The sequence below is a fragment of the Marmota flaviventris genome, chromosome 14 (genome assembly GCF_047511675.1).
Source record: "Marmota flaviventris isolate mMarFla1 chromosome 14, mMarFla1.hap1, whole genome shotgun sequence".
In the NCBI taxonomy this organism is placed as follows: Eukaryota; Metazoa; Chordata; class Mammalia; order Rodentia; family Sciuridae; genus Marmota; species Marmota flaviventris.
This window is the reverse complement of record NC_092511.1, coordinates 93,814,355-93,836,794: the sequence shown is the minus strand read 5'-3', so window position 1 is coordinate 93,836,794 and position 22,440 is coordinate 93,814,355. Positions and strand designations below refer to the sequence as shown.

Genomic DNA, 22,440 nt, shown 5'->3' with positions numbered 1-22,440 from the left:
ATATGAGTTTCCTTGCTCACTTCTTCTCATTAAAGATATTAAAATATCACTTTTGCTGAAAAAAACCTCAAGGCCCCTAGATACTTTCCTCTGCTACTTTCTCTTATGACACACACTCCTACCCCCCAACCTCCTTCCTCTCAATGCAGCTTTCTTTCCTGTCAGATGGCTTCTTTATCCCCCCTGTGGCCCTTTGGTCTAAAAGGAAGAACTGGCTATAGAGATAGATTAAAATTTGGTACTACAGGATGAAGCAGCATTATCTCTCTGGTCTTTGTGAAAACAATTGCTCCCACAGCTCCAGCTGATCTTCTCCCTTATGCATCTTTAACTCAACATGGTCTTCCTTAATGATGGTTTGAGTGACTAATAAGAACCATGTTTGTTATTTTTATTTTTATTATTATTTTTTTGTGTGAAAATGCTTTTTAGTGCCCTAGTTTGTAGAATGGGGTAGCAGGGTGTTAGGATAGCTGTCAGTTTTATTCAGTCAGCTAGACAAAAATCATGGGACAGTGGTAACATTTAGACCAAAGGGCCTTCTTCACAGTGCAGTCTTACAAGTTTCTTTAAGTTATGTTAACCTGCTACCTTATAAGTGATCATAGGTTCTAGTTATTTTCCTTAGTATGTTTTTATTGTCACCATTAAGAGGATGGAAAAGCATATCCATTGCTCCTAATGTTTCTGGTCGGGCCAGAGTAACTGAAGACGATTGTGGTGTGGGTGCTCTGTGTGTGTGTGTGTGTGTGTGTGTGTGTTCGTTCTTTGACTTAGGACTTGCTGTCTTCCTGTCTGTGCAGGGATCATGTATTTTCCTTCTACCCACAAGTCTATGGCTGGGCCACTCTAATCCAGCAGAATTCAAAGATGAATGTAGCTCCAGGGAGGTCATCCCATATAAAGAATACTTTCTTCACAACTCTTCATTCTGGCTTAAAAGTTCAAGGTTGTTTGGGCCTTTGAATTTTACTGGTTAGTTCTACTCATTTAGATGGCAGAAAGTTGAGTCCCCAAAACAAGTTAATATGGTACACTATGACTTTTGTGATTCCTACATTATAGATCAGTTAAGCTGTTGGAACAGAAAGTTTAAGCAACCTCTGGAATAAGTTTAAATTTTTCTATGAATTAGCTATTGTAAGAAGAAAATACAGATAAGTGAAAAAAATAATTTCATAATTCATCATTTGGTTTAATTGCTTTAGTTGTGTGTGTGTGGTGTGTGTGTTCTTTGACTTAGGAACTAAGTTAAATATACAATGTTAGTGTATATTCTTAGTTTCATATAGAGATTACATTTATATTTGCAAATATATTTAAAAACTTTTAGAAATGATAAAAAGCCTTATTAAAAATAATGTACTCATCTAGAAAATCGGAAAAATGGGACAGATATTCCCTTCCATAATGCCCTGCCCCCAGGCTAACTACTGGTTGACTTTTGAGTGTGTTTTCAGTCTTCTGTGAAGTAAAGCTATTAGTCACTCAAGAAACCTCCAGTTGAACATGTGCTTGTCTGTGTGGTTGCATTTAATTTAAAAGTCAATTTGTATTTATTCCAAGAAGATTTTCTCAAATAATTCAGAAGATGAATTTCTTAACTTTGCCTAGTCTCAAATATATAGTTTTCTTAACTTTTTAAAGTTACCACTTCATAGTACACTTCTGTTTTTGAGCTTGTAGTATGTATATATTCTGTATTCATGTAGTGTTACTTCTTCTGTCCATACACCTGGACAGGACAGTGTAACCTTTAGATTGTAAACTACTAAAGAACAGATCAGTTTAAGTAACTTCATAGTACTGAACAAAAGTGTTTATTATTTTTAGTTGTTCTTTCATATTGGCTTACAAGATCTTGAAAGGTAGACTATTCACTATACATACTGGGATTTGAATCGATATGTTTTTCTTGTCAGATAGTTCTTAGATGACAAGATTTTTGTCATAATCTTCATTAATTCATTTGACTATAAATAAAACAAGAAAGCCATTTGTGATTTAAGTCTTATAATAACTGTTTGAAATTCACATTTTGAAACTTCTTGATAGAGTCTGTATATTTCTGGTGATACTTAAATATTAGTTAGGTACTGTTTTACATATCATGCTACTTCATTCAGCAGCCTGGCCTATCTGTGACCAGTGGATACAGATGTGGGGTTACCTGTTTGTGAGACAGCACCAACTTCAAAAACATCTGGTCTTAGGGGCTGGGGATATAGCTCAGTTTGGTAGAGTGCTTACCTCACATGCGCAAGGCCCTAGGTTCAATCACTAGCACCACCAAAACAAACAAACAAAAAATCTGGTCTAAGAATATAATTCTCTTCTGCAACTATATGAAAATTATTTGGAACATAATGAAATAATGACAGTTACAGTTAGAAGACAAATGATTCAAAAGCCCAAGATTATTTTCTGAGCAGTTGTGAAGATTTCTGTGAATTGGAAGTAGCTCTGTCTTATTTGAGCACACATCACATAGCCCAGTGCCTGTGCATCCATACTGTGGGTATGTTATTTTCCTTCATTCTAAGTTGAAGGAATAGCTGGTTTGGAATAATAGGTAGCAAAACCAGCAGTGAAATCTTTAGCCAAACCTTGAGAGTAAATTTGGTTCAGATCTCACAAGGAATGCTGTGTCTAAGGTGCTTTTCTTTTCTCTCTTATCTTCTTCTCCTCTCTTCTTGAACCCAGGGGAGATTAACCCCTGAGCCACAACCCTGACCCTTTTTATGTTTTATTTTGCCAAGATCTGAGTTACTCAGAGCCTCTCTATGTTGCTTTGGCTAGCTATCCTGGAACTTGTGATTTTCCTGCTTCAACATCCCAAGTCTCTGGGATTACAGGCATGCATCTTTGAGTCTGGTTTTGGGATGCAGCTTCTTAAGTAGCCGCTATACATTTTGAAGGAATGTTTAGAAAAGATGCCATAGTATCACCGCATTTTTATGTGTATGTAATAATTTCATTGGACTTTATATAATGTTAATTTATATACTTATTAGAAATTTATGTATTAAAATTAACGTACACACATTGTTGACATATAAGCAGTTCACTGCATTGACTTTTGTACTGGACATGGTAGGGGATTCTTCCTTCTGAACTGGTAATTATTTTTATAACATCTGAAAAACTTCAGAATACATTTAAAAGCAGAATTATCCCTAGAATTTGTTGTTTATAATATTTCTTAAGATTTTATGATCCCCTGCCCCAAATTATTAAGGATGTCAGTCTTCAAGGAAATTAACCATTGAGAAATTCTAGTTCTCAATTGCAAAATCAGCTTACCTCTTTACACTGTACTCTTTAGCTTAATTGGCATATGTTTTTCTTTCCTTTTGATTTTGCGGTTTTACCTTTAAAGTTGTAAGCCTTAGGGAACCATAAGTTTTAAACTCACTTCCCCTTCTGTATCTAATTTTAGTTAGAAAAACTGATAAACCCAATTAATTCTGTAAACAGAAATTATAGTGCTTTTGTATGTCGTTGTTTTCATTTTTTATTAGAGAACTATGCATAGTTTTGGGGTTTATTTTGACAAAATCATACATGTGAAGCGTTTGATTTCAATCCCCATACTCCTCTTTCGCCACTCCTCCTCCTCTACTAAACTTCCTTGCTTCTACATATACATAAACGTGAAATTCCCTTTGGTTCTTTTCCATAAGAATATAACATGAATTTATTAAATTCATTCTTCAAATTTCTTCCCTGCTTTCCTCCCTCACTCTCCTCCTACTCCACTGATCTTCCCTGTTTCTTTAAGTTGTGTGTCAGTTTTTAGCCTTAGGCTTAGTATTCTTCAGAGAGACTAGGTGCTGAGTATATACCAGTGTGTAAATGTCCATGCACAAGAGAGCACCTTATACATAAAGCTGATAGATTCAGAGGTGAGGCTACAAGCCTCTAGTAAGAAAAGAGGATATTTTCTTGATATCCTTTATAGATGTATTTTATTAATAGCATAGTTAGTCTGGGCTTAAGAATGTGCATGTACTTTCTCTGGTGCCTGGGTTTGCTTGCATCATTCTGTGTGCTGTGGATCCTCATTTGGATTGCTTTGATGCTCTCTCTTCCCAGAGTTCTTTTCTTCCTATAAGATCTGCCCAAGTGCACCTTGAATGTTTTTTCCTTATCCTCTGGTTGCCCTTGCAGCTGGTTGCCCTTGCCTGTTTCCTTTTCCTTGTGCTTTGTAGTCTCTGTCAGTGTTAACCCAGTTGTTTCTTTTAGTAGCTAGCCATTTCCCTGTCCAGTGCCTGTTCTCTAGCTCTAGGGCACAGTGCATGCTGTGAATGATATGTACTTGCAAATCACATGTGTTGAACCAATGGATGGGTGAATGGACAAGCTCTGAAAAGGCTGTTAAGGAGAGTGGCATAACCACTTCTTAGCCTTTATTTTTTGAGTAATGTCAGATGGTAGATTTGGTGGTTTGTATTGGTGGTTGGAGGTAAATGAGTTGGACAGGTCTCAATGAGAGTATCCTTTGTGCTTATTTGAATTGGTAAATGACCTTTAAGGGTCTTTACTGAAGCATTTATTTCAGCATGTAACTAAATGGCCTAAATTTTGGACTGTATAAATCCATATATATTTTTGGAGGGGAGATACTATTTGAGACTTACTTTGTGTTTGTTTTTATGATGGTGATGGGTTTATTTTTCCTTTGTTGAAGAAGTCCAATTCCCCTGCCCCATTACTCTGAAGATAGGCATGTAGTAGTTGATGGTCCTCTTTTTGGCAACTACATTTTTTTCCTTACCCTCTCTAAGAATTTTATTTTTAAAAAATTGGTCCGACTTGGCCAGCCTCAGGAGATTGATTCCAGGCAATCTCTGACCATATGTTTTATTTCATGTCATTCAGAGTGGCAGGAGATGAGAATCCCAGGAGAGGGAGGACTATGTTGTTCTTTAGGGAGTGGCATCACTTGACTGCTGGTGGACAGAGAGCAGCTGTGGTGTCTTGAGGTCCTCTTCCCAGATTTCTCCCACTGCCTCCATTCTGCCTCCTCATAGTACTCACACTCCAGAATGGAGGGAATGCATTTAAGGAAAAGTTTTATATCGAGTTAATGAGTTATTTGTAGATTAAAAATGATTTATCACAATTTTGTGAAATGTGTAAGCAGTAGATTAACCTACAGTGCCGTATAATGAATGATTAATAGCAAGAAATTGTGTTCTGATCTAAAAAAAGAAATTCACTTTTTCGCTTTTTCTGAATAATCAGTATGCAGCTTGCTTATGGTGCTGGATGGGATGGTGGGATAGTAGGTGAATTTATTATAAAAAGGTTTAAGAAACAGGTTTAAGCTAGGATAGCACCATTTATGTTTATAAAATTTGTAGAAGTTTAACTTCTGTTTGTTTATTTCAATTGGATCACATCAGTCCTCTATTATTGACTTCCCTTATAAAATCTGAAAAACACTTCTTATGCAATAAAATTTCACATTTGTAAATAGTAGTCCTGTATACCTTCTAAAATCATTCAAATGAAACATAATTTTCTCAAAAAATACAGAGAATTCAATATTAGAATGTTTCCCAGAATGCACCCACGCGGGTTGCTGCAGGATGAGTGTCCATTGTCTTGGTGGTGGTGATGTTACTGCCGGTTACCAGTGAGAGTTCTGCTTTCTCACATGTTGAAGTATAACATTAGAGAAGCATGCCAAGATAAGCATATAAAGCAGGGTTTATTTAAAAGGAGGTAACATAGACTTCTTGGGGTGGGGAGGAAGAAAGGGACCATAGCTGGTATCCTGGTATCCCCAGAAGTGAGGGTGTTCTGCCTTTGTATAAATCCTAGGCTTCCCTCTTTCTCCTACTCTATTCCCCTTATCTCTCTCCTTCCTGGGTATGGGACTAGGCCCAGCAAATGCTTGGTGTGATGGCCAAAAGGTGAGAAGCAGATGCTCTGGAGGGGCCAAGGTGGCCTGAACTGGGCAGGAAGAGGGTCTAATTACAACTCTCTGTAGCTAGGGACAATCCCTGAGACAGGTTACTTAGCAACAGGTTGGAACAGGGGCAGGTTATCTTGATAAGGGTGGAGGAAGGGCTCTGAAGGAATCAACATTTCAATCCCTATATCCTCTGGATCAGACCCTTGCCTATCTGCCTAATTCTGGCTTTAGCAACACTTTCCTCTAATGCAGTTGAGGAATGTCAGTCTCAGCAGCAGATTGTCTTACTCCCAGTTGAATCACATGTGAAAGATAATTGGTTCTTTCCTTGCCAGTCATCTTGATATCTATGAACTTTCCACATCTTTTTATGTTTTTCCAGGAGGAACATCAGTAGTGTTGTATGTATTAGCGTTCATGTATGAATGGAGGTGATAACATAAGTAGTTAGGACACACATTGCGGATCATTCTTGAGTCATAAACCCAACCTAAATATAGCAGTTGGGAAGAAAATAGATTACTCTGCTGTTGGCAATTTTGGCACCTGGCATCCTTGCTCAGACCTCTTAGCTCATCACAGCAGCAAGATTGTAAGCCTGCCTGTCATTTAATTGATTGCTTCTCTATTCACTGTTGCTAACAGGAAGGGGGATGCAGGGGTTCATATCACCTGAGTTAACTGGGGCTGGCTTTTCTACAGGCAGCTTCAGGAACAGTTTGTATTTGGGATTATTCAGTTAATAAAGTAGCCGAGATAGTTATAATTCATTTTCCAAAAATCATAATGTGTGTTCACCATATGCTAGGCTCTCAGAAGGTCTTTGCATGTTACCTAAATCTGCGACCCTGGGTTGTGTTTTACCTGCTAAGAGCTGATTAGAGTTCCATGAGGTATTGTCTTCATCCCATATATAAGTAAACTGAGGTTCTGGGATTCTCTTGTTTTGTTTTGAAAATAAATCCAGTTTATTGGTGTTCTGGTGTATACAGTGGAACATGTTTAATATAGCAAGCACTGCTGGGCTACTGAGATAAACAAAACAAGGCCGTGTCACTTCTTGGGACTTGCTTTTTTGTAGAGAAGGGCCATAAAAGGCAATCATCTGTCTGAATTCACGTGGTTTTTATGCTTCTGCACTTTTTCTTTTTTTTTAAAGAGAGAGAGAGAGAGAGAGAGAGAATTTTTAAAATATTTATTTAGTTTTCGGCGGACACAACATCTTTGTTTTGTTTTGTTTTGTATGTAGTGCTGAGGATTGAACCTGGGCCGCACGCATGCCAGGCGAGCGCGCTACCGCTTGAGCCACATCCCCAGCCTGCTTCTGTACTTTTTCATTTGCCTTTCTAGGTTCTTCTGAAGCCCGAGATTTGTAGTTGGCATGGCTGTGGTGTATGTATAGTTGGAATTGGAGTGAGCTGGGCGGGGGCACATTTTTTGAATTTCTGTGCACCCAACTAGACTTTTCCAAGGAGGACCCACTTTTACACATGGGCTTTAACTGAATATTCTGGTTTGTTTCAGAGCAAACTCCCTCTTGGCTTTTGTTAGGTCAGTTTGCATGACTAGTTTGCAAATGGTGCCCTGTAGGGATCAGGTTGTTTTCCAGGGGAGGATTTTAGTGCTTTTCTCCACGTGATCATTATTCTGTTTCATCTTTTTTCCTTTTTTAAATCATCTACTGTGGTATATCATGAAATGCTACCAGAATAATACATAAAGTAGGATTTGAGGTAGTTTAAGAAGATAGAAATGAAGACAAGAAAAATAAGAGAAGAAAAAGAAAACATGAGACATCAAAAAATCTTTGCTTGGCCACTATTTGTGAAGTGAGACTTAAAAGAAGATAAATGTTATGTAAATACTGGTCAGCTGTGCCCCCACCCAACACTTATCCAAGTATGGGCTATAGAAAATAGTTTTTTGACATTGTCTATATTTTTGATTTAGGCATAACTTTAGGATTTTTTAAAATTAAACAAATTATTTTAATAATATGATTAAAAATGATGACTTTGCATATTAATTTTATTGAAGTGTTTTTTTTTTCCTACATGTGATTTAGTTTTTCAGAGATTATGATTATAGTCTTTTAGTGGTAGGAAAGTAGGAACAGATGACCTATCTGTTAAGTTTTTACCCTGCCACCCTGGGTTGAGTAATTGAAGCATTTGTAAATCTAAGTTGTTGCTTTCCAAATGCACTGGGTTCTGATTTAATGGACAATATAAAATAATTTGAGCCTAGAGTTCCTTTGTGAACATACTGACTACCAGTAGAGGTGTAGATTGTAGGCTGTTTAATGGTTTTGTCTGTTATTCTATCCTTTGGATTATATTTGGTTGATCCCTGTCCCTCTTCCCATGAATGTATGTTTTAGCTTCTTTGTTCTAACTGAGTGGTTTTTGTTTTCAGTTTCTGCTGGGTTATTACTAAACACTTGGGCTTCTTTTTTTTTTTAATATTTATTTTTTGGGGTAGATGGACACAACACAAAGCATTTTATTTTTTTTATGTGGTGCTGAGGATCGAACCCAGCGCCTCGCACGTGTTAGGCAAGTGCTCTACCGCTAAGCCACAACTCCAGTCACTATGTTTTAGCTTCTTTGAATGCCTGTTAATTTTAAGTTAGGTGCCAGGCATTATGAATTTTACCTCACTAGATATATCTTACATTTTATAATATTCTTGACCTTTGTTCTGGAATACAGTCAGTCATTTGGGAATAGTTTAATTCTTTTAAAATTTATTTAAAAAAAAATCAGATCAGCATGTGGTCTAAGGCTAATTTGCCCCACTATTGAGTGCTCTCCCTAATGTTATATGAACAATGCATTTTTCCCCATCCCTGTGAGCACTGGTATACTGTTCTATGGACTCCTTTCAGGATTCAACTCTTTGCCTGGCTATATGTGGTTTTCTCAGAGGTGAAGATGCTATAACTGATGGAGCTATACTGAATCTTCAAGGCAGATTCTCAGATCTTTGCCTTACTTGCTTTCTGTGAAGCTCTTTGGAATTCTGTCCTGTACCTGTAGTTGATGTGGTCTCTCCAGAGACTCAGCTCTATCTTCTTAACTCATAGACTCCTTTGGACTGTAGTTGAGTTTCTTTTCTCTGGACTGTAGCCTGGAATCTCTTCTAAGAGGTAATAAGCGGGGCAACCTCTCAGGGAGCACTGTCCTGCATTGCCTGATATTCTAAACTCTTTTCATATGTTTGGTTAATTTTACTTGTTTAAGTAGGAGGTTAAATCATTTGGCCCTTGATAGTTTATCTTGGCCGGGAGTAAAAGTTTCTTCATTCTTTTTTATTGATCACTCTTTTTGGAGCCTGGCCTTGATCTAATTCACCATGTCAAGTATGCAAGCAGGTGCATATTTGTGCACAGATGGGGTCAGTATGAAATGCAGAAACAGGTATTGCTTAAAACACTGTCTTCAGAGCTGTGGTCAGATGTTGCCATTGCTTACTTGGAGCTGGATTTAGGGTTTAAACAACACTGTTCTGTGTGCATATTATTAGTTTCCTACTTGTACTGTAGGAAGTTTCATGGAGTTTGCTTCTGGCTTAGACAAGGGTCTGCAAGGAGTGAGGCCAGGTGCTGCTTCAGGGACCCTCTGGCAGGTCAGGAAAATGAAGACAGAGTACAACAATGTTCCACTTACCCTCTTCTTCTGTTCCAAGAATGACATAAACCTACAAAGAGCTGATTTTAAGAAGTTGTGGGTCTGGATTGGTACAAATATGAAGAAATAACCCTAAGGCCAAGGTCAGAACCATTTGGTACAGTTTAACCAACAAGGCTCTAGTTTATCAGGCTCTTTTGCACCTCTGACCATTGGTGGAGTAGTCTTATCAGAGGGATAGCAGTGACCCTAGAGTAGCAAGGGACAGAGGAGAGGCAGACTGTGGGAGATGCCAAAAAGATTTGCATTCTTATGGGCGTATACCTCTTCTGATCTAACTCTATATTTATTTTTCCTAAATTAGGAAACTAGCCATGATAATTGTACAGAATTGTAAAGTTAAAGAAGAAACTATCTATAGAAATAATCTTTGGAAGCTTTTCTTATTTTCCCCTGTGTATTCATTAAAATATGTTATGTAGTTGTCTAAACATACGCAGACTTGCATTGATTGTAATTGGCAAAATGTTGATGTCAGGGACATACTCTTGTTATCTACAGAGTGTTTTAGATTTTGCTTCCTTTTTCCATTTCATAATAAAGAATTTTGGATCTCAAAAAGTTTGAGTACAATCAAGGTTTTTGGTAGGGTATTTTGGCACTAGTATGTATGGTATTTGGCACAAGTTGTATTGTTGAAGATACTTGAACCCATGGTGTTTTACCTTATATATTGGGACTTGACTTGATTTCTGCAGGTTAATAACATGAAACTTTGAAGTTTCTTTTAGAGCCTAGAGAAAATAGCAATCTGCCATATTTCGCTTTATTGTTTAAGATTGCCATATTGAGCTTTTTGGTGTTGGTGGGTGGTGGTGGGCTAAGGCAGAGGTGTATTGTGGTTTCTTGGAAGCAGCAGTCTCATGATTGTCTATGAGTGTGTGAAGTAGTGGGAAATGGAATAAGTTGTATTTACCATGCTGCATCATTCAGTTTATCTAAAGTCTTCCCCTGTTCTTCTAGGTGAATGTTGTTATGTAATTTTCTGTTATCAAGTTTTTGGATACCAACTGAGTGATAGAATTATATTGAAATAAAAAAAAAAAAAAAAAAAAAAAAAAAAAAAAAAGAATTATATTGAAATAGAAGAGGTAAACTTTGTAGAAGATGAAGGAGATGCAGAGGACTCTTTGAAAACTTTGTTCTATCTTAAAAAAAAATTGTGTATTGTGCGTTTAGACAAAAAAGATGGAAAACAGTTTTAGGGCTTCAGGACCTTATGTTTTGACTTTGGAATTCCAGAAGAAATTCATTGATTCAGTATCAGATACAGAGCATGTCTCCCTGCAGTGTAATTCAGTATAGCCAAGTTAAAGAACCAGCATAAGTATTCATCATCACATGAATGGATAAAGAAAATGTCACACACACACACACACACACACACACACACACAATGGAGTTTTATTCAGCTATAAAGAAGAATGAAGCCAGTGGTGGTGGCGCTTGCCTGTAATTCCAGCAGCTCCTGAGGCTGAGACTGGAGGATCCTGAGTTCAAAAGCAAACCTCAGCAAAAGCAAGGCTCTAAGCAACTCAGTGAGACTCTGTCTCTAAATAAAACACAAAAATAGGGCTGGGGAATGTGGCTCAGTGGTCAAGTGCCCCTGAGTTCAATCCCTGGTACCAAAAAAAAAAAAAAAAAAAAAGAAGAAGAAGAAGAATGAAAGTATGACATATGCAGGAACTGTAGAGCACTGTGTTAAGCAAATGAGCAAAGAGACAGACCAGAAAATCAAGGGACTTGTGTGTTCTCCCTTGTGAAAGCTAGAGAGAAGAAAGGGGGTGGTTTGATCCTGTGAAATTAGAAAGGAGACCAGTGGAGTGGAAGAAGGGGACTGGGAGGCGAGGTATAGGAGAATGAAATTTATTAAATTATGTACATATACAAATAATAGTGACATTATGTATAATTTAAGAAATAGAGCCTTTTAGTTTGAAGTGTGTTCCAAACACTGCTTTTTTTGAGCATGCTGTCTTGAATGTATATGATTTCTATTTTGGCTTTGTTAGATTTGCAATTTTCCTATTGGGATTTTATTCTGGGACTAATTGCCCTTTGGGTTGGGATCTTGTCATTCCTTCCTTTTATCCAAATCCTCTAACCTTAAGTTTGTTCTAGAATCTATCCTGCGTAGTTTCTTCATATATGTTTAGTTGAATAGTCAGTGAATTTAAGTTGCATAAAGTTTTCATGTGTTTAAATAAAAAAAAACTGCAGTCATAAAGAAGAGCTTAATAGTAGTTTTCTAAAACAATCTGTAAAACTGATTTTCAGAAATAGGTATTTTCATTAAATGTACATTTAGTTGTACATTTTGGTACAGAAATCTGCCAGTTGTATATCTCATTTTTACAGCCCTCTCTCCAACTAATACAGTAAAAATCAATTGCCCTTTCCTATTTGTTCACCTGTCCCTGAGTGATACTTAGTTCTGTAAAGTACGGAAGCTAGGTGGTAAGATGATTAGCTCAGATAATTTTCCTGGTCCTGTTGAATCCTAGGATGTGAAGTTTAACTTATATGAAGTTTGCCTATCTGCACAGCTACCTAGATCAGTGGAATGAGAGAATTTAGGTAACTAGAGTCTAATCCTCATTTTGAGGGAACATTAAAAAACAAAGAACAAAATGCTAATAATATGCATGGCTGTGTGCTGAGATGGTGGAGTGGGCATGACTTGTCATATGACTCATTCACAAACCCAATGCTCCTTGTGAAAATTACCACTATGCAGATGTTCTCCCCTCCCCCATCCTCTTAACCGCCAGGTGAGGCAACTGAAAACTTCATCCACTAATTCATTCCAGCCAGAGACAAAGACCTGTTTTTTTTTTTTTCCTGTGAGAGTTGGCTTCCACTTCCAAAATGCTAATTGGCATCAGCTGCATTCAAACACCACGGAGGCTGGGGGCGGGGCGGGGTGGGGGCTTGGGGGAGGCAAGCAGCTGCCTCACAGAAAAAAACAGAAGGAAGTCTTCCTTTCTTTCCCAGAAGACCTCCCTGTCAGGTCACCCTGTTCTTTTCCTTTTTTTCTTCTCTTTTCTTTTTTTAGTTTTTTTTTCTTCCATTTGTGTAAGATGTGGCCCCCTAAAGAAGAAAGATTGTGAAAGGTCACAATAATTTGCACTCTGACAATACAAAATATATAAAGCCATGTAATTTTGCCAATCCAATTTTCTTTTCATATGTGGGATTTGTTATTGTTTTTACTTTTCAGTTCTAGCCAGTCCCAAGTTTGTTTAGTGTAGTATCTTCTTTAGCTAAATAAGCTGTTTGTTTTGGTGGTAATGGTAGTGTTACTGCCCGTTACCAGTGGAAGTTCCTTTCCCCATAGGTTGAAGTTGGAATACCCGAGAAATGCTAAGGCAAGTGTAGAAAGCAAATTTTATTTAAAGAAAATATTAACACTTCGGGGTCCCAGAGCTGGGTGTCCATGAGAGGGATGAATCTTGTTTTTCACTTTACAGGTTTTCTGTCTTTTTATCCCACCCATGCAGCAAAAAGGTAGGAAAGGAGCAATTCAGGGATACCTATCCCCATTTTACAGGGGAGCAGTCCAGGGAATACTCATTAATAATTCCCCACTGGGAGGAACTGTCCCTCTGGAGGCAGGTGACTTTGGCCTTGAGTGACGGGGAAGGGGATGTGTCCTAAAGGCATTAACATTTCAAAATCCCAGGGTCATTGACTTTGGCCAAGAATGTAGGGGATGTATCCTGCAGTATTAGCATTTTCTTTCCCTTTGAAGCAGCTTCCATCTTCCTGATCTGACCATCTGTCTACACTAACTGCCTGACCTATGTCTTGCTTCATTGGTACATACTATGTAGTGTTAGCCTGAGACCACCAAACTTCTGTATTTCACCTTGTTGCCACGGCATTAATGTATATATTCACAAGTGTTCTGTGTATCTTAATCTTGCACCAAATACAGTTTAGTCATAAATATTCTTTAATACCAGCAAAAAAATATGCTTTATATAATGGTTATATCCCACCCACCCCCATTTGGCATAAATTTTGCAACAATTCCAAAGGGAGACTGGAACTCAGAAGTTGGTTCAACGTAAAATATTGTATATTTAGTTATAATTAGGATTCCAGTTGTAGTTGGCTTAGAGCCATTGGGCAGATTCTGTATTTCTGATTTTTTTTTCCCTCCAGGAGTGGGCATTCATAATTAGACAGTGAATGACAGTTAGTGGTGCTAAATGTCCTTTTATTTCATGTCTTTTATTTTAAAATCATAAAAGAGGGAATGTTCAAAGTATCTGTATACATTATCCTAAACCAATAATTTTGAGAGGAGAATGTGCTTCAGAATTTGACTCCTCAAGACCTGGGAAATAGTTTTGAAAGAGACATTGGTCTGATCACTATATTTCTAGATGATATTTGAATGGTTCAGTCTTGTTAAAAAAGCTATTGTCCTACTTGATTGCATTTAAGTTGTTCTTATGTTTCATTGATTCCAAGGTGCAGCCCAGTTCTGAAGATGTTACAGTGTGAGTCCTATGGTTCCTGATGCATCATGGTTTCATTACATAAAGTAATGGTGTGTCTCTATCAGTTAAATATGCCCCAAGATACTCTGCCAGCCATTTTTACCAATATTTATATTCGGTCTGTGGGAGCACCAGCATGGTACTGAATCCTTAAGCACTCCAAAATGTGTGCTTGATTTCTGTCTCATTGGGATATGAAAACATCAAGTGACCTGGAAGCCCTCCAGTCTTCGTAGAGTGGTGAATAAATTAGATCCTGGAAGACTCTGATTTGTGTCACTAAAAGAAAAAAATTCATTGAAAAAATTCATCAAAAATGTCATGATCCTTATTGATCAGGTTTCTCATGGGTAGTCTTTTTTTTTGGAGGGGATTGAACTCAGGGGCACTCGACCACTGAGCCACATCTCCAGCCCTATTTTGTATTTTAGAGACAGGGTCTCACTGAGTTGCTTATTGCCTTGCTTTTAGTGAGCTGGTTGTTTCCTTCCTTCCTTCCTTCCTTCCTTCCTTCCTTCCTTCCTTCCTTCCTTCCTTCCTTCCTCCCTCCCTCCCTCCCTCCCTCCCTCCCTCCCTCCCTTCCTCCCTCCCTCCCTCCCTCCCTCCCTTCCTTCCTTCCTCATGGTGTCATTAAAAAAATACCTTTGTTTGTTTATTTTTATGTGGAGGCTGTTTTTGAACTCGCTGTCCTCCTGTCTCAGCCTCCCAAGCCACTGGGATTACGAGCATGCTCCACTGCACCTGGCTTCTCATAGATGCTCTTGAACAGCATTTACTTTTTGTCAAGAAGTGAAATGTGTTGGCAGAGTATGAGAGGAACAGTGACCCTGGTAATAGTTTCACTAGGAGTAGGCATGAAGGGAAGAAGGGGTAAGGAATAGGACAAAACAAGCCTCTGTAATCCAATAAATTCATAAAGTATGCAAAGTAATCAGCTGGCCGATCTTTCTACTAAGACAAAATTAAAATTAATATTTTGACTTTTTTCCTTTTATAGTGCAATATTGCTCTTTTTTGTGTTTGTGAAAGCTTATAGGTTACTGATTTTGAATAAGAATAGAAAAATCAAACCTTTCTGATCAGCTGCCTGCAGTAAATGAATATTTGGGTCAGTGAGCCCTTTCAATAGGGGCATAAAGGGCATTCAGTAGGAATCTGATTGTGGTTTTTGACATGTTCTAATTTTTTTTTAAGAACCTTTCTGTCTTGACAGGATCTCCTTAGGGTTGTCCTGGACTGTTTCCTACTTGGACCAAGTAGGTGGCTTTTCTAGAGCAAGTTGTGGAGAGTTCAGAGCAAACAGACTCAATATGCCCCCTGCCAATGAGCAGGGACATTACTGTATTATGTCCATCATTCTTGATGTATGAATGTGAGTGCGTAGAAAAAGCACAAGTAAATCTTTTGATGAATTGGACTTTCTGGTTTTCTTTGGGGTCTGCTTCCTGGTACTGTTAATAAAAATCACCACCCTGTTCTGTTTTAGTATAAGATTCCTTTTGAAGAAAGATCTTAAACAGGTCTGTTTTTCTATATTGGCCAATCTAAATACTGGTTTTGTTTGTTATTAAGACACTTTTATTGAGTATTTTCTTTTTCATTGCTCCTTTCAGCATGGCAGTATTTAAATCACAGATGGAAGGTTTTCCTATGTGTGGGGTTAGAATGAGAATTATTTTGTAGACTGTACTTTTGGCCATGTGATTTCTGTTGCTGTATTGGTAGTTATCATCTATAAATGCTCTAAGGCACTGTGTTTATGGAATATACTCTTATAATATTTACACCAAGCAGGAAAGCTACCATTTTGAGAATCAATACTTTAGGGTGACTACATGTCTTATTCTGCTTGGTTTCCAAAGCAGTAATGCACAACTGGATTATTTATTATTTATTTTCCTTTTCCCATTTCTTCTCATCATTAATGTCTAATTAATGATATTGACAGGACCTTCCTTCATTCTTCCTTCCTGCCTCCCTCCCTGCTTTGCCTCATCCCTCCCCTTCTCTCCCCTCCCCTCAGGCACTTAACCTCTCAACCACATCTCGTTTTATTTTGAGGTAGAGTGTTGCTTAGTTGCTTTGACCTTGCAATCCTCCTGTTTCAGCCTCCTGAGTCCCTTGAATTACAGGCATGTGCCACCACACCCAGCTGAGCTTTCATCTAATATATATATATATATATATATATATATATATATATATATATATTTGTTATAACCTTTATTTTTTTTTAATTTTTAATATTTATTTTATTTTTTTTAGTATTTGGTGGACACAACATCTTGGTTTGTATGTGGTGCTGAGGATCGAACCCGGGCCGCACGCATGCCAGGCGAGCGCGCTACCGCTTGAGCCACATCCCCAGCCCCATCTAAAATATATTTATAAACCGAATTTCCTTAGGTTCTGGTAGGCTAAAGCTGTAGGCATCTTCAAATTGTTGTGTGTGCACATATATGCTTGTTTATGAGTGTGTGCTCTGTTGCCTTTTGTTGCATGTGTACACATGTACCTAGACTATTCACAACCTCTAAGTTGTCCCTGGCTGGAATTTCTTCCCTAGGTGTATGTAAGAGAAAAGTGAAGACCACAGGCTTCTTAGCTCTCATCTTTCATAAGAACAGTTTTTTTTTTTTTCTTCCAGATTTATACCACCATTTGTTTCCTTCATTCCCCTAACCCTCCATCTCACCCAAAGTCATCTTTTCTTCCATTGCTTATCTTATTTTAATAAGAGAATACGGGAAAGCCAAGTTTGAAACCCTGAGAATGAAGCAATCTTTTGTTTCTTGAGGGACAGAGAACTTTAGCTTCTTTTGTTATTGCATATGTGGGGGGAAAATAAAGTCCCCTATATCATTCAAAAGCTGTGTGTTGTTTTTTCCTCCCCCCTCTCTTAAGGATGAAGAAGAAGAAATCAAACTGGAGATAAACATGCTGAAGAAATATTCTCATCATAGAAATATTGCAACATATTATGGTGCTTTCATTAAAAAGAGCCCCCCAGGACACGATGACCAACTCTGGGTAGGCATGTGTTTCTGAGTATTTTGTGGGCTTTTCTTTGTGGTGTATTCTTAAGCGCATTAAGAATTGTGCCAGGGTAGACCAGAAACAATGGAATTCCAAGAAGAAAACATAGGATCAGCACTCTAGTGTATCAGGCACAGGCAATGGCTTTCTCAATATAACAAGCAAAGGAAATAATGCACAGAGTTAATAAATGAAATGTATCAAATTAAAAAGTTTCTGCACAGCAAAGGGAACAACTGGGAATGAGAAGAACAAACCCACAGAATGGGAGAATTTTTTTTTTTTTTTTAAAGAGAGAGAATTTTTTAATATTTATTTTTTAGTTTTCGGAGGACACAACATCGTTGTTTGTATGTGGTGCTGAGGATCGAACCCGGGCTGCACACATGCCAGGCGAGCGCGCTACCGCTTGAGCCACATCCCCAGCCCAGGGGGAAAATTTTTGCCAGCTATACTTCTGACAGAGGACTAATGTCTAGAATATATAAAGAACTCAAAAAACTTCACACTAAAAAACCAAATAACCCAATTAATAAATGTGCAAACAAATTAAACAGATACTTCTCAAAAGAAGAAATACAGATGGCTAACAAATATGAAATAATGTTAAACATCATTAGTAATTTTTGGGGAAACACAAATCAAAACTACACCGAGATTTTCTCTCATGCCAAGTAAGAATGGTAATCATCAAGAATACAAACAATAGCTGGGTGCAGCTGCGCACACCTGTAATCCCAGTAGCTAAGGCAGCTGAGGTAGGAGTTTAAAGCCAGCATCAGCAAAAGCAAGGTGCTAAGCAACTCAGTGAGACATTGTCTCTAAATAAAATACAAAATAGGGCTGGGGTTATGGCTCAGTGGTTGAGTGCCCATGAGTTCAATCCCTGGTGGGCCCCCCACCCAATCCCCCAGAGAGGGAGTGGGTTAGGGGAGAGAAACAACAGAGGAAAAGGGACCAAGGGGTGGGAGATAAGGAAGCAAGGGAAAGTGCTGGGGAATATATTGGCCAAATTATATTGTAGTATTGTGTGCATGTACCAATATGTAACATTATTATTTACAACTATAATCACCAACAAAAAATATGGATAAAAAGAACTTGGCAAGGGACAGGAATGAAAAGCAAAGAAAGGTCAGTAGCTGGTGGATTCTAAATGCTTCCTTGGCCTTTGTTGTTGAAGATAAACTAAATGTTTACTTTGCTGTTGATTTCACACATTGCATGAAAAAAAGTTAGCTTTGTCATTCAGGAACAAATTGGCATCTTCCAGGATGAATGTGACCATATAATAGCAAGGAAATTAGGATCTTGGAAGAAAAATAATAAGAATTTTATGTGGGAGCCAGTTGATATGAAAACTCAGTGAATTTCTTCTTTTGTTTGTAACTACCTGGAAGTGAGGCAAAGAATATAAGAAAATTTTTGTCAAACAAGAATTAATGATAATACTTAATTTAAAAACGGTAAATATTTAGGAAAATTTCTGAAATCAACACTTTGTAGCCTTATATCTTCATGAAGACATTTTTATTCAAGATGATGTTTCACATTAGTTAGAAGGGAAAAAATACTCTTATTATCTAACTTCAGTCATTAAACTTTTAGAATAGTTAATTTCTGTTTATATACAAATAAGCTGTAATCATTTTTCAATCAGATATAAATACTGCATTAAAATTATGTAATTTCTAAAAAATAGCATTATCCTTTTAAATTAAACCCAGTTGATACAAAATGATTTAATAATGATAAAGTATGAAAAATAGAACATGTTTGAAATTAAAATGAGAAAGAATGTAAGGGCGCACTTGAATCCGATTTCTGATAATTGGGCAGTGATAAAGAACAAATGGCACTTTTGTGCCCACATGCTTAGAAGAGGCATCTTGGCTGGTACATGCCATAGAGTGTTAGGCATTCCCAGTCTGTCAGACCACATGTGCAGAGTGAATACACAGGGGCATGGAATGAGCTGTCATTAACTTGTATACCTCTAAAATGATCACATGCCTAAGTGTCCAGGAAAGGGAGTGAATGGAACTGCATTTCCTCACTTCTCTGCAAGGTAAGTGTACTGAAAGCTGGTGTGTTAATCACAATGTGTCTTGTCTGCCCTGTAGCTTGTTATGGAGTTCTGTGGGGCTGGGTCCATCACAGACCTTGTGAAGAACACCAAAGGAAACACACTCAAAGAAGACTGGATTGCTTACATCTCCAGAGAGATTCTGAGGGTAAGGAAAGCAGGAGCTACTGTGCCTCACTGGTGATCTTGTATTTACATTTGCATTTTCCTAGCTCCAATGTTGTCTTTGCATTAGTTATGCCTATCAGATAATTCTATTTTTGACAACCTAGGTCTCCGTATAGCCATCTAGGTTTGGTGGTTTAAGCAGAAAGTATACTTTTTTGTGTGGGTGTGGCACTTGAACCCAAGGCCTTGTGCATGTGAGGCAAGCACTCTTCCAACTGAGCTATATCCCCAGCCCACCTAAAGAAAGTATACTTAAACAAAAAAATTTTAGTTTTTTATATCCACAGACTGTGCATGTGTGGATCAAAAATATTCAAAAAAAAAATTGCTTTGTACTGAGATTGTAGACTTATCATTACTCCCTAAATGGTAAAATAGCAAATTATTTATGTAGCTGTGATACTGTATTAGCTATTATAAATGATCTAGATGTGATTTAAAGTATATGGTAGAATGTGTGTAGGTTATATGAAGATACCATACCATTTTAAATAAGGGACTTGAGCATCCTTAGATTTTTGGTATAAGAAGGTGTTGAGGGATACCATGGCATAAGCATTCTTCCCTCCCACCTGGACACCCAGGGGCATCTGTAGTTTTTGTGTGTTTCTCCAAATTTGTGTTCAGACCTAATTGCAGTGGGAATTTCCTTTGGAGATTTAAAAGGAAATCAAGAGTGGAAGGAAGAGAAATAATCTCAAAACTGTTGGTTTTAAATGGCATCCTGTGCTTAATAAATCAAGGTTCATTGTGCTAAATGCTGGTTTCAAAATCATCTTGCAGACTTTGGCATTAGGTGATAGAATCTGTAACAGTATTTACAAAGACTAATTCTAATGTTTAATGTTATTTATAGCCAGTTGCAAAGCTGCCTAATGATCTTAGAGTAAGGTTTTGAACTGCTGTTTTAGCAGCAGTGGTTTCTTTAATAATAAACTCATTATGATACATTGGCAGAGGGTTTTTAGGATTTCATATTTTAAAGTTGTACGCAACTTACTAATAGGTGTCTTTTTTTATTCAGCCATTACCATGTTTCTTTCTACTTTAACCCTAAATTACAAACTTAAATTATTGATGCACTTTTATTTACCTACCATGTTTTAAAAATAAACACTGTGTTGTTAAAATGAAATCCAGTTCTTCTGCTTTCCCCACTAATTAAAAAAAAAAAAAAACTTTAAGTAGTAGTTATTTTATTTCTTTATATAGGTAAAGTCAGTAGCTTTACCTGTTAAGAAGAAACAAAATATAAGATTCATACAGGGCTACAGATTTAAAAACTGCCATATGGAATTCCTAAATAAATGTTTAATTTCTTTTTATTTAAATAGTCTACCAATAGGAAGTGCAGTGGTACACGGACCATATTTTTATAATCATATGCACATATCACTGTTAAAATATGAGTCTTTTATGGTTATTGTAGGAAGCAGAGCCTAAAAGTGAGAAGCTAATTAGCCTGTCCTACACAAGTGAAGGAATACAGTAAACAGCAGGCAGGATGAAACCATGGTTAAGAGGTTTTGATGGTGGAGTCAGTCACAACTGGGTTTGAGTCCTGCTGCTGCTTCTGCTCATTTACTGTGTACTTTCTGGGCATCACAGAGACCAACTATGAAATTACTATTGTTGGAATTAAATCAGTGTTCATGAAGCACTTACTGTATTCTGTGCATATGTGTTGTTACTATGTAGTTAGTATTCTCTGTTTGAACATGTATACAATATCTTTTTTGTGTATAATTCTATGATGTGGTTTCTTAAGCAGGGAATTATTAGCTTCTAGCATAATGTCCCAGATGTCAAAGACATCAAAGATAGTTTATATTTTTTTGTATGCCCAGCAAGCATTGTTTACCTGCCATGTATAATATGTACATTTAACTATCTTTCTACCATCAATCTCAGGCAGCATTGAAAAGAAACTGCATTTGTTTGTAGCTCCTAATCAACTTCAGTGTGATAGGCAAATGGACATCTTTTTGTGATGCTATAAATCTTTTCCATCTCTTGAGTGTCTAAAACAAGAACTTTCTTTCTTACTATCATCTAGAATGGGAGTTTTTCCTACAACAAAAGTTCAGATTAACTTAAAGCATACAAATGCCTTATGGAGAGTTAGTGTATCTCTTCTGGTATGTATTTGTTACAGGAGTTGCCAAGAGTTGGCTTTGGTAGAGAAAGTGGAATAGTAAGATGAAGATGAGGTTTCATGCAAAAGGAGGGCAACCACCACTGAACAGATAACCTGGTTTATCACAGACATGGTTGTGGGTAGCAGGTATCTGTAGTGACAGAACTTTTCCCTGTTCCTTAATAGATAAAAGATAATAGATTTAGGTGATATGTTGAGATCTTCTAAGGGGCAAGGGTTGGGAATATGTAGGCCTCAGCCCTCAGCAGAAGTGTTCTCTTAGGCCAACCCACTGAAACTCTCTGGACCACAAAGTTTACCAGCAAGCCAGTATGTTCTTTTTAGTGCACTTCCACATTTATATTCTGTGCAATAGTTTCATTTCATACGTAAATGTGAACCTAGAGCTTTCTGTAACCACTGCTGAGGAATATCCTTTGTTCTTTTCAGGAAAAATATTTCCTAGTTTTGAAACGTTGATTAGTTTCCTTGAACATGTGGTATTTACTGAGTATTTGGACTTGCTATCTCTGACTTATCTCTGCTGAGGAGAAGTAATTGTGGCCTGTCTTCTGGCAGGAGAAGAGTCACAAACAGTCCTGGGTACTTCATACAAAAAAAATGTATTCATTGTTCTGAATAATCATAACTCAAGTTAACATCATTACTGAGCTGTTAAGACACACCTTGAGCAGTTTCCCAAGCAGAAGTTGAGATCCCTTAGCAGTGTGTGGACAGGAAGATAGGCATGGTTCCATGTGCATTTATTTACTGCTGGCAATGAAACAAGATGTAGGCCTACAAGGGTTTGAGAAGATATGGATACTTAATGTTTGTTGCTAAGCCTGTGAAAGTATAAGAATGGGGTTTTGTAAGTTAGAGAACAAATTCAT

General features: G+C 37.5%; 1 protein-coding gene across 48 annotated transcripts in view; it reads left to right on the top strand.

Moving 5' to 3' along the window:
- Positions 1–22,440, top strand: part of Map4k4 (mitogen-activated protein kinase kinase kinase kinase 4) — a 182,120-nt gene that overhangs the window by 92,503 nt on the left and 67,177 nt on the right. For all 48 annotated transcript variants that reach the window (XM_071601919.1, XM_071601921.1, XM_071601917.1 and 45 more), the window contains 2 exons: positions 17,025–17,150; positions 19,280–19,390. In XM_071601919.1, the coding sequence (XP_071458020.1) occupies positions 17,025–17,150; positions 19,280–19,390 (237 nt within the window). The remainder of the gene's footprint in view (positions 1–17,024; positions 17,151–19,279; positions 19,391–22,440) is intronic.